Source organism: Excalfactoria chinensis, chromosome 6 (genome assembly GCF_039878825.1).
Source record: "Excalfactoria chinensis isolate bCotChi1 chromosome 6, bCotChi1.hap2, whole genome shotgun sequence".
Taxonomy (NCBI): Eukaryota; Metazoa; Chordata; class Aves; order Galliformes; family Phasianidae; genus Excalfactoria; species Excalfactoria chinensis.
Window position 1 is genome coordinate 21,888,507 of NC_092830.1, and position 12,046 is coordinate 21,900,552.

Sequence of the window (12,046 nt, forward strand, 5' to 3'; positions counted from 1 at the left end):
ATTGACAAGTACTTACACATACATTGTTGTGAATGAGAAATAACAATGGATTAATCTAATCATAAACAAGATGAGTGTTTTTAATAGAAGTTTGCTCTTTAGAAGAGCCACTGGATGCCAATACTTTTGTTTCATGTAACATTTTGAGAAAAATCAGTGTAGGAAAAGGTCAATGAAAATACATTACTGTGAGTCTATTCTGATGACAAGGTTAAGTGAATTCTGTAAAAACTTCCACATTAGCAGAAGCAGTCCCTAGCTATTGCTCATGGTCAAGCTTTTCCTATTCAAAATAATAATAATAATAAGAAAATCCATCAAGTTCATTCAATTAAATTATTGTGTCCATCCTATCTCCCCTCTGTCTTCCCGTGTTAGCAAGTAGTTTCAAACAGACCTTGAGGATAGCAGATAGACCTTTTGGAATACATGGCAACAAAGAACAGCTGAGTCAACATACTTAAATAAACACAAAATACTGAAAGCAACCACTTTTGATATCATGCTAGAAAAGTTCTGTTTAGTTATTCATTTAATACAACTGATATTAATTCATCTGATATAATGGGCACTCAAAAAAACTGTTTTGAAAGAAAGTAATCCCGGCACCTTCCAAAACGGAAAATTGGATGAGCCACCACATTATTTATGGTCTAGTTTTTCTTATTTTTATCTGGTCATGCCGTCACATGGGAAGCCCAAATTCTACATAATCCACAGAACAGTTACGAAGGTAAAAAGGAAAAGTAGACATCCACAAAAGCAGAGCTGAGATTGAATGTTTCCCTTTCTGCTTAAAACCCTGTGAGAAGAAAGTGAACAGTAATCTGTGACTTTGCCCATCAAACTCTACCTGTCATCAACCTTAACTAATGCCAACCTGCATGTCTCCATTGAGAATCTGGTAGACCTCTTTAGAGTCGATGAAATTTTGATAGACTTGACGCTGCTCATCTGTCAAACGACAAAAAAGGACCTACCAAAACAAAACAAGCAAACAGCTCAAGTCCAACTTGTAAATACCAGACTTTGCAAATTTTAAAGTTTTCCAATATGGGATTTGCTACAGTGAAACTTCACAGACATCTCTGATATACTGAATTAAAATGGTATAGATATTATTATAAATTAAACTTCATGAGGATTTTTAGAGAATGAACAGAAATGTTGAAATAAGTTTCATCATTTTTCTGTGCCCTTATACATTCTTTTACCTTTTCCTCTCATATTGCTTTAGATTTGGAAATGCTGCCATTTTCCAGCTTTACTGAACTAACCACGCAGTAGCATTTTCTCAAAAGCTCTTTTATAAGAAATGCTTTCCAGCATGTGTTTGTAACATTCTTTACAACTTGTAAATTGTCAGAACCTCATGGGAAAACAACATGTTAGAACACACAAGTTGAACTGTCATTATAAACTAACGCTCTAAGGTTAATGATTCTTCAGATGGTCTCATGAGTTAAAAGAGAATAAAATCACTTCCTCACAACATGAAAGACTCTCAACATTATGATGCAAGTCAAACTTACACAGCAACCCTGACTGACAATAATAAAAATAAAGTTTGTTTAATCTACTTATGAGTACATTATTTACAGTAAGTAGTCCAGGTTTTTAAGTAAATAGAAAATCAAAATATGATTAAAAAAGGTCACCGGACTGCACAGCAGAAATGGAGTCTGCTCTATTAATTTCTTATGTCATACAAAGAATTACTGGCATGCCTGCTTCCCTTTTAGAGGGAAGAGACAGAAAGGAAAAGAGTTAGGAAAAGACAAGAAAGCCCAAAGCTGCGAAACCTGAGAGGCAGAAGAGTCTAATTGTAACAAGTACTTGTAGGAATTTCATTTATTTAAATAATCCTTACAACCTCCTCAGCTTTGAGTCAAAAGATTTCCTAAAAAAACATCCCACCTCTTTGTAGTGTAAATACTAAGTTCTAGAACAAAAGGCTAAAGTTTCAAAAACTTATTACAATTTGCAGGTCCAGCTGACTTGCAACAGGAAGAACTGTGTTTATATATTTCTCTAGTGCTTGCAGTGCAAGTTAACCCTTTTACAACAGGAATCAATGCTGAAGCATCCAAAAGATACACCATTCTAAAACACTTGTGGTGCATCTGTGACCTATGAGGACTGTAGTAAACAAGCCTGATCATACTTCAGATAGCCTTTGTTTCTTAGATAAGAGTGTACAAGTTCAGACTCTGTAAGATTAAGACCATTTAATGCTCAGAAAAAAGAGGAAAAGAATAAGCAACTTAAAAGCTCTCTGCTTCATTCATAGTTAAAATAGCATTTTAACTGCTATCAGCACAGGAAGTCTGAACTTTGGAGAGGAAGAGGGCACAGATCCAACAGTAACAAAAAGCAAACCTGTTCATTTTTATCGGGAAGTGAAAGGCTCATTTTAACATCAGCCTTCATTCTTCGCAGCAGGTAAGGGTTTATGGTGTCCCGCAGCACACAAGCACATTTGTATGCAGTTTTTACCTGAAAAAGGAAGAAAAATAAAAAATAGTATTTTGGTTCTTGATATTCTAGTAACACACAAAATTAAATAACTAGTAACTGGGAAGTTCACATTTCTGAGATGGCTTATGATTGATGTGGTCATACGGTTACCTACTTAACACAACATGAACTGCAATAAAATTCACATTAGCTGCAGTAAATACTGCATACATAACTTTTCCTTAGATACCACTGATTTATCTTGACTAATTTGCAGTGGAATTTCAAAGACCAGAAATGAGATTTCTTGAAACATATATATATATTTGTTTTTAGACTTGCATAGAACCAAAATCTGCATAAGTAACTGCTAACGCATATACTGAAGATCAAGGAGAAAAAAAAAGAGGCCCAAAGCAATGGTGGTTACTAGACAATAAGTGAAGATTAGTGTCCACTTGGGACTATTAAAATAAAAAAAATCGGTACAAGAAAATCCCCATGATCACAGAAACTAAAGGTCACTCTGGCCTCAAATGGAACATATGGTTCTATAATGGGTAATGGATGTGTGAGATGGGTATTAACTGTACATAATGGCTAAAAATACCTTCATTTTTCTTAAAGCAAAACAAAGAATACAATAAATTATTGATGTGTAAAAAAACAAATTAGCTGTCCAATTAAGTAAGTGACTAAGCTTTGGGCAAGGGAAGCACTTAAGCTTAAAAAGAAAATGTAGAAACATATACATGCAAAATATTTTGAATAATATTTTAGAGCAAATTCTTGTGTTTCTATGAAACTCTACGAAACTTTTAGTCTACAGATTACTGAGCAATTTAACTGTTAGCTAACTTGAAATGTGCTTAAGAGAACCACAACTACAAACATTAATAAGAGTAAAATCTGAGTCTTTTCCCCACACTTGTCCATCTTCATTTCATTTCAGACAATATTTATAATAATTCCAACCTTCTTGACAAGAGACATTTGCACTTATTTTGTATTCCTATATAGAAGAAATGGTCTAATTTTGTTGAACCATTTTTTTTCCCACATACACAGAAGTGAAACACAGATGCACGACTCCATCATTTGTGTGCAGAATGCACAGTAAGAAGTACACTTAAAAAAATCAGTTTTGAAACAATAGAACAGTTTCTAGTGAAATTTTCAATGCATTTACCTGCACAGGAGAGGCATTAGAGTATCCTCCCATGGTTATTGGAACAGAAAATTGCTCCATGAACACAGGTAGTGTTCCCAGTTTCCCTGGGAATACGAAGTCAAAGAGGGACCAAAGCTCCTTCAAGTTATTTTGCATAGGGGAACCAGACAAGATGATGCGATGGGGTGTGCGGAACTATTAATTAATAAAAACAGAAACAAAACAAAGCCATTGTAATTGCTCACAATGTAACATGATTCCCTGCCTCAGTGGATTTTCAATTTCACCACCGATGAATTCTCATTTTAAAATAATACATGGCCTCACGCTCCTGAAAGAAGCAACTTTCTGTGATACATCATCTGTAAACTATTAGCAGAAAATAAACACCAACATCTGACAATTGTTCCTCATGGCAAATTCCTCCACAATTTGACATTATGTTTTTGTCAGTCTTACCTCTATAAATACTGATGTAAACTCATTTAAAGTATTAGCTAAGTTAAATAGTCAAATATATACTGCAGATATTTATGCTTTTACTCCTTATTAATGGTTGTTGGCTTAATACAGGCTACAAGATTTTGGAAGGCAACTCCCACCCATCAAAAAAGTATCTTCCATTTATTTTTGATAAAGTACCTGCTTGCACGCAAGTGTGACTGCAGCATTTGGATTTCGGATTTTGTGACCCTCATCCAAAATCACATAATGCCAGTCATAGCTGTGGATGTTATCTTGCATCAGTCGAATGTATGAATAAGACGTAATTAAAATTCCATGGCATGAAGCAATTTCTCGAATTAGTTTCACCTAAAAACAAAAAGGGGAAGGTGTCAGTAAGACAATGAGACTGAAAATTCAGACTTGAAGAACATGCAAGCAGTACATGCAAAAAGTTCTGAAAGAGCAGAAAATCTGCTTCACAAAGAAAATCAGTGTAGAAAAGTCTTTGATGTTGTGACTTATCTATAGGAGACGAAGCACTTGGGAAATCTGATAGAACTGAACTGGACCTGAAGCCTGATGAGAAGGAACCAGTTTGTTTCTTCCCAAAGTCCCGTAAGTCAAACATGAAACTTCATCCAAGTAATCAGATTCTTCAGATTCTCCTATATGCACTTTATAAACCTACCTTTATGCATTGCATCCAAGACATGACAGAACTTAAGAAAACAAGTGAAAAACTAAAACAACAAAATATTTGTTAAATCCTAAATTCTGTCTACCTTTTCATTAATAGGATTTTTAGATTTTTTAAATTTATTATTATTATTTTAATTAGCCACTAAATTGTATGCTTTTCCAGTAAGATATATTCTTTGCCCTGTTCAGCATTTTTAGCTGTAAATTATCTAGGGGCAGTACCAGTCTTTATCATCTTCATTAAGTACTTTCACAGCAACCAAAGTATTCAAGAATCTAATTTTTTCTGCATTTATCCTACATGCATAAATCTAGTAGAAGGGTGAATTCACTATATGGGAAGGAAAAAGAGCACAGAATGTTATTTATTTTCATGGATTTAGGTAAATCCGTCAAGGTGCTTAGCTACTACAGAAACCAACTGGAGTTAGGCGCTATCTTTGCCTATCAGGACATAAATGACTTCGTTGAAGCTCACAAAGGAAAGAGAAAACAAAACCAATTTTCTTTCTTTCTTTTTTTCTTTTTCTTCTTCCCAGGGGAGTATCCTCGCTATTATCTTCTCTCTGCTATACGGTGTTTATACAGCAAGTAGGATAAAAGGACTAGTTCTTTAGTTGCTGCCACAAATGCTGAAAAAAACCAGCAAGTCAGCCCATGTGAAAGATATGCAGTGGTAACTATCAACTTTTGTTTTAAATTACTCTCAATAGTCAAGTTGCTTGCAGAAGTAATCACTGTCATCAGGCAGAAGATGTCCAAGTTATCCCAAATTCTGAGGAAACTGAAGCACATTCTGTATTAAGAGCTTCACAGCCCTAATTCCTTTTTACATAGAAATTCAGTGTTAGGGCACACTAACTAGCTACTCTGTTGTTTTCCAAGAGCTGCACAATTCCTCCCTGACACAGGACCTGAGCCTGCAGTGGGAAAATGAAAGGGAATTTCACCACTAATTTAAAGTATGTCATATTAGCAAATGAGTAAAAACAGAATATGATGAACTAAAGTTCAGAATATGATAAACTGAAGTTCATACAGGCAATTCCATAGTGAACAAAAAATAAATGTAATATATATGTTTAAAGTAGAACCACCACAGAATTTGCTAAAGGGAAGTCCAAAGAGGAAAATAATAAGATTCCTAAATTATCTACACATTCTAAAACGTTAAGAACACTTTTTGAAGTGCCTTAATAAGGAAAACATCTTTATGGACTCTGATGTGTCCACGATCTCTTCTTGAAAAATTTCTTACAATAACTTCTTGCTCAAAGGTATAATCCAAGATTAAGAAAACACTTCTGCAATTAACTGTTGAAGAATTTCTACTTTCTGATCACCACCTCCTGAAACACCTTGAGGCATTAAATAATGTTGACATCACAACTGTCGAGAAAATATGCTATCTTTATGACAGCATATATTACAGATACAGTAGGAATTCTAGGCAGGTGGGGACAACCAAAGCTAAATTCTACCTGGTGCTCTGCCTTCAGTCTGCAGTGGTGTCCTATAGCCTCGGCCGTGGCCTATCATAGAATATCGCACACATCTCTACCCAAACACTTAAGACAAATCATCTCGGGCGATTTCAAATTAAAAGCTTGTAAAATATGTAACCTCTCCTAGTTTTTGCAATTAATAGGGTATGTCTGCAATTAGCCTGACTTACAGAATGCTACACTGTTGTCATTAAAAGATGTTTTGTGAAAGTGCTGCTGTTATTATGGAGGCTCAAGAGACCAATCCCTCCTAGAGGGCAAGCAGTGGACTAGCAGAAAGCAACAGCCATAAATCACGCTGTCAGGTAGCACAGAGAACAGAAGTGAAACACAGGCACATGAAGGCCATTGACTGTAAACACACCACAGCAGAATCCTAGTCAGGATTTACTGAACCTGTAATTAATTAAAGTTTCCTTCAAGCTAAATTTTTAATAAACAAGGATTTCTGCTGACAATGAAGAAATACAACACCACAATTTTAACAGCTCATACTACAACACCTATTAACCGTTGTTTTACTGTATTGGGAACTTTCTTGGAGGTTGCCTTATCAGTAATTTGAAGCCCTTGGAATAATTTAGAACCTTTTAAAACATGATAATGGATTTAATGTTGGATGTGACATTTTGAAGCTGTGGCACTTCAGAATTTATGCTGTTTTATCATGTATTCTTTAATTCACAGTTCCTGTTTGGTTAGATTCAGGCATGTTTGTATTATACATATATTTATTTTCTTGGGAATGCATTTCAGTGTAATATTTCTGGTCACACACTGTTAAACTGAAAAAAATAAAAATACAAGAATAAGTTCAGCTCAGAAACAAAACCTGCTAATGCCAAAAGATAAGACATCTGTAGTCTTGTTTTGAAATTCCATAGTCTGTTACTTAAAAAGATGCTAATGAATACAAGAACATTCAAATAGATGGAATAAGGATGATATCATAGTTTTGTTCAACACAGTGTTTCAGGCTTTTAAAATTCAAGAACAGTATTACCACCTAAGACAATGATGCCATTGATTGTGTTGATTATTGACTTGTCTTCTCTGGGATGCATGTACCATACAAAGACTAGAAGATTTTCAGCAAATACCACTGCTTAAGGCTAAAATGTTTCAGAGATGTATTCTATGGACAAACCCTGAAGAAAGCTTTTTCATTCTGCTGATGACCTTGCAGTAGATACAAGTTGGTTTCTGAAGCTACTAAACCACAATTGTTTCAAACGTTGCAAATAAAGAAATCAGATTTATCTTTTTAGCGGTTAAAGTATTTTTAAAAAAGACTACTTAAAAGAACATGAACTCTTCCATAATATTATGTATTACAACGTTAATATTTTTAAATAGAAATATGCATGTAACACCAGACTCAAATAATTAGACTAGTGATAGATATGAAATTCTCAAAACTTTCACATACTTTTAAGGCGCATGTGAACTCACCAAGATAATACCTAGTCACTTGCACAACTATATCACTTATCAATCAAAAGTGCACTGTTCAGCAGTCTTTTCACTATCTCATAACCAACCATTAAGCCCAGAGATCCATAAATTCAGCCTATAAATCCACTAATATTTCCCTACCCCCAACAAAACAATTTAAATGGCACCATGAAGAGGCTTCAAAAGAACACATTACAATGTTTAATAATGTAAATGTTGCAATAAAATGAGCTAGAGCACTTACTACATATTTAAGAGGAATGTTATTTGTTGTGGCATGATACAAAGTTTATCTGAGTTTAATCGCTAGCACAGAAACAGAGTCTTCAACTAAAATAAAGGCTTTACAATCAATCATGCCAAGAACTTTAATCTTTGTAATCTGTGAGGGTAGAAGACTTAAAGATCTACAGTGTACAAAGTTGTCTTCAAGTATGTGGTTTCACAGGTGCAAGCATCATGAGGGGATGATTGGTTTTGAGGCCTATATTTTGTCCACTGTCTGACTAGAATAAATGAATATGTAGGTAAGGATTTACAGAGTGGATCAGATTACCAACTGAAAGAAGAAATAACATCAGTGATATCTGTGCTTGAGAAATTAAAAATTCAGCCTTGATCTCAAGAATACAGCCTCCTCTCATATCTGAGATACTGAATCAAGATAACTGAAGTATGATTCCTCTCAGATTGTATAGTTTTATACAAATGTTTTAATGCTTTAAGTCACATTATGCTACATGAGGTTTGAGAGTGAAATACTGCAGGAGGTTAATAGCATAAAACAGTACCAAAGGACACAGCCACAATTGCTATACCACACTGAAATTGAAAGCTGACTTTATGGAGGAGGACTACTATTTCACTCTGATTCTTCCCATGATGTCCAATTTACTTACACTAATCATCACAGAAGAACCAAAAGATCTTCTGTTATCACAAATGGAAGGGGAATAAAATCAAGTGTTGTATTTCATCCAGATGGCTTCAGACTAAATCTGAAGTCTTGGAAACCTATCCAACTTCTTGTTGCATCTACCTTTCATCATCTAAAGCACTAGTTACCAATCCACTTTCCCTTGAGGATAGCTGAAGGCCGACGACAGATGTTAGCTCCTTCAGCCACAAAATACGGCTTTGCTTCATGGTACACCTGTCATTACTAAACTCTTTTCCTCTGTAATTCTCATGTGTTAACTTTAAGTTCAATACATCTTCCCTTTTTTTTTTTTTTTTTTTAAATCATTAGTTCCTCTTCCACAGGCCTGCACAGAATAAGTTGCAATACTGTACTTAATCATGAATAACCCAATGCCCAATTACTACAATGTAAAGCATTTCACAAAATCCATGAAGATATTCATTGTCTGATGTCCAGTTAATGGGACTCAGTAGGTGAGGGTGATGGTTGGACTTCAAGATCCTGAAGGTCTTTACCAACCTAGATGATTCTATGATTCTATTTTTTAAAATTCATTGGAGTCAGAAGCTTGGTCTTCTTAAGGAAGTAACAAAGAATATATGTGTATGAGATGATGATGACATTACCAGTGACACTTGTTTAAGGCATTCTGCTGCAGTTATAGAAAGCTGAAGGACAGAATTAGAGTACTGAACCCATCTAAAGTGATCACAGCGTATTCTTTTAACTTCTTGACAAAGCATTTGTGAGACAACAAGGGGAAGTACAATCCTGAAAACCTGACTATGCTTGCAGATAGACAAAAAAAATGATCCCAGTTTGTCAAGTTAATTAATTAACATATACCCCAAAATAAACACACACAATTTAGGAAGACACGCAAACATGTTACTGAGATCAACACATTTTTAGGGATTGAAGTTAATTGAACAACAGGAAGCTATTAGCACATTAGTATGTACTATTTCTTTTTTGCTATGTACTGTAAAATGGCATCGATTACCTCACAATATGTTTAATCAAGTGTACCATCTCATTTTGATGTTATTACAAAAAATTCAATAAATATTTAAAGAGAAATTTAAAAATGCTTTGCTGAATCCTGAAAATACTTTTGGTACCTGAAATCAGTCAGTAGAAAACATAAACTAAACTTTTCCCTTTTTTTGTTCTAGCAAAGTATGATGGATTGAGAAGTCTGGTTTGTCTGAGATATCATCTGAAGAAATGGAATAAGAACATACCTATTAAGACACTGGCCAATAACATTAAAAGACAGAAAAGACACTGCTTGAAGAAAACCAATAAAGTACCATCATCATTAAAAGAAACCAGGTGATATGAACTGACATATTGGCCAAATGAAGAGAAATTAACACATCTTTTCCATTCTTACAGAGAAGCACTCCCAGTGATTAAATCTCAGATACGCCCACCTTCAACAGAAAGGCTTCAAATCTTCTCAGACCAAATCACGTAAGTTAGTTATAATTACATGAGCACCATTTTAAAAGTAGGTTAGATATCACACTGTGTTGGCTACTCTAGATGGTTATACTTAAAGAAAAAGAGCATATAGACATTAAAACCATGATGCACTTTGATTCCATAATAAGCTGAGTTATGTCTAACGTTGCAGGGGCTCCACCAAAGTACATGCCGTCTGGTTTGAAAGAAGTTTAGCCAGGGCAGTATTGACTTCAGTACAAGAAAAGTATTTTGAAGGAGAAGCCTGTTATAATGTTTAGTTTGTTTAGGCAGTTCTGTGCCTTTTTATACTATAAACTTACTCCCAGTTATCCTCTTTTTGTCCAGTTACCTAAGAAATCTATACAAGACAGTGAACTTGGTAACCTTTAAAAAGAATTAAAGAGCACAAGCTTGCAGGGAAACATTCAGGGACATGGGACGCATTTTTTGTTTTTTTTTTTTTTTTTTTGCTAGTGCAGAAAAGAGGCAAGTTTCTGGAATTACAAAATGAATATCAATTATTACCTTTTTGTTAGTGTAAGAACCAGTTTCATGGAGAATGGCGACTCTAAATGGAGGCCACCACGTGTGGAATTCTTTTACCCACTGATGCATCACAGTAGCTGGACAAACGATCACTGTTGGACCCAATCCTTGGTACCTAACCAAGAGACAAAACCAAACCAAAATCTTTAACATGAAATAAATGCTCCGTACTATGTGTCTTATTAAAATAACCCAGTACACTGAAAAGTTACAAAAATAATATACTTGGAAAAAAGGCAACAAACTCATGGACCCACAATCTCTTGATCAAGTTTCAACAACAGACTTCAGTCTAAGCACAGGCTAGAGATGGGTTACTCAAAGCATACAGATATTTGTGAAGAGGACCATTGGTGTGAAAGCTCATTTGCTGCTTCTTCTAGCTCAACTTATGTAACAAAAGATCCTTCCCCTCTATAAATCTCAGAATCAGATCAGTTTACAGAATGAAATTTCTACTAATGTAACCACTTCTTTAGAAAGTATCATGAAAATATTTTCGCATATCTTGAATGTTCAAGGATAGCCTTATTGTTTTCACTCTCAAGCACTTCCAAACACAACCTTCACACTTCTGCACAGTAAGGAACATACAGTCATCTCCATTTCACAGAATGAGAGCTGAGGCTGATAAACACTATGGGAAAGGCTGCAGTGCCAGATTCATGCAGTAGTACACGAGCTCCCTCTGTACATCAAGGCAATGAGATAAGAGGTGAGCTGGAAGTCACTCAGACAGGTTAACAACACAACCGTGCCCACTCTTAACAATGCCTACTTCTCAACCAGACCCACCATGAGGTCTTCTGCTTACTAAATAACGTGGCTTTCAAGTAGAAGTAGAAGCTAGCCAGTCAGAATTAGTTCATTCCTCATTCTGAGTAGTGCTGCAGAAAATACTTGACCATGCACAGATCAAGATGTTCTGAAGCTCTGCCTTGCAATGCACAGACAAGTAAGAAGTTTCACCAAAAAAACAAACAAACAAAAAAACCAAAACAACAAACCCTACCTTTTTCCCCACAAAGTTACTATTGAAGAGGACTTATCAATTACATGCACCAGAAACCAAACCAACCAAACAAAAAACCTCAAACACAAACCAAAAACCAGAATACATGATCTTACATACAGAAAGGATGTTATGACATCAGTGTTCCTATTTTAGCATCTTCAAAGTTTAATTGTAGTCTTACCGAAGTATCTCAGATCTTAAGCTGAAACTGTATAACAATGTCAAGAGATGTTCCTGAAATGTTTCTATGAACTCAGTGGTCCTCCAAAAAGGGCAGTTAATAAATATACCAACACAAAGTAATCAGTAGAGAATAACCTAAGAGGCAGTGATGCCCAAGTTTTTTTTTTTTTTTTTTT

At 35.1% G+C, this 12,046-nt stretch overlaps 1 protein-coding gene across 3 annotated transcripts in view; it reads right to left on the reverse strand.

Moving 5' to 3' along the window:
* The window catches only part of ERCC6 (ERCC excision repair 6, chromatin remodeling factor), a 44,429-nt gene that overhangs the window by 9,212 nt on the left and 23,171 nt on the right, over window positions 1-12,046 (reverse strand). For 2 of the 3 annotated variants that reach the window (XM_072340576.1, XM_072340574.1), the window contains 5 exons: window positions 10,652-10,787; window positions 4,271-4,441; window positions 3,647-3,823; window positions 2,380-2,496; window positions 881-976 (listed from right to left, as the gene is read on the reverse strand). In XM_072340576.1, coding sequence (XP_072196677.1) covers window positions 881-976; window positions 2,380-2,496; window positions 3,647-3,823; window positions 4,271-4,441; window positions 10,652-10,787 — 697 coding nt within the window. The remainder of the gene's footprint in view (window positions 1-880; window positions 977-2,379; window positions 2,497-3,646; window positions 3,824-4,270; window positions 4,442-10,651; window positions 10,788-12,046) is intronic. The other variant, XM_072340575.1, reaches the window with a different exon arrangement.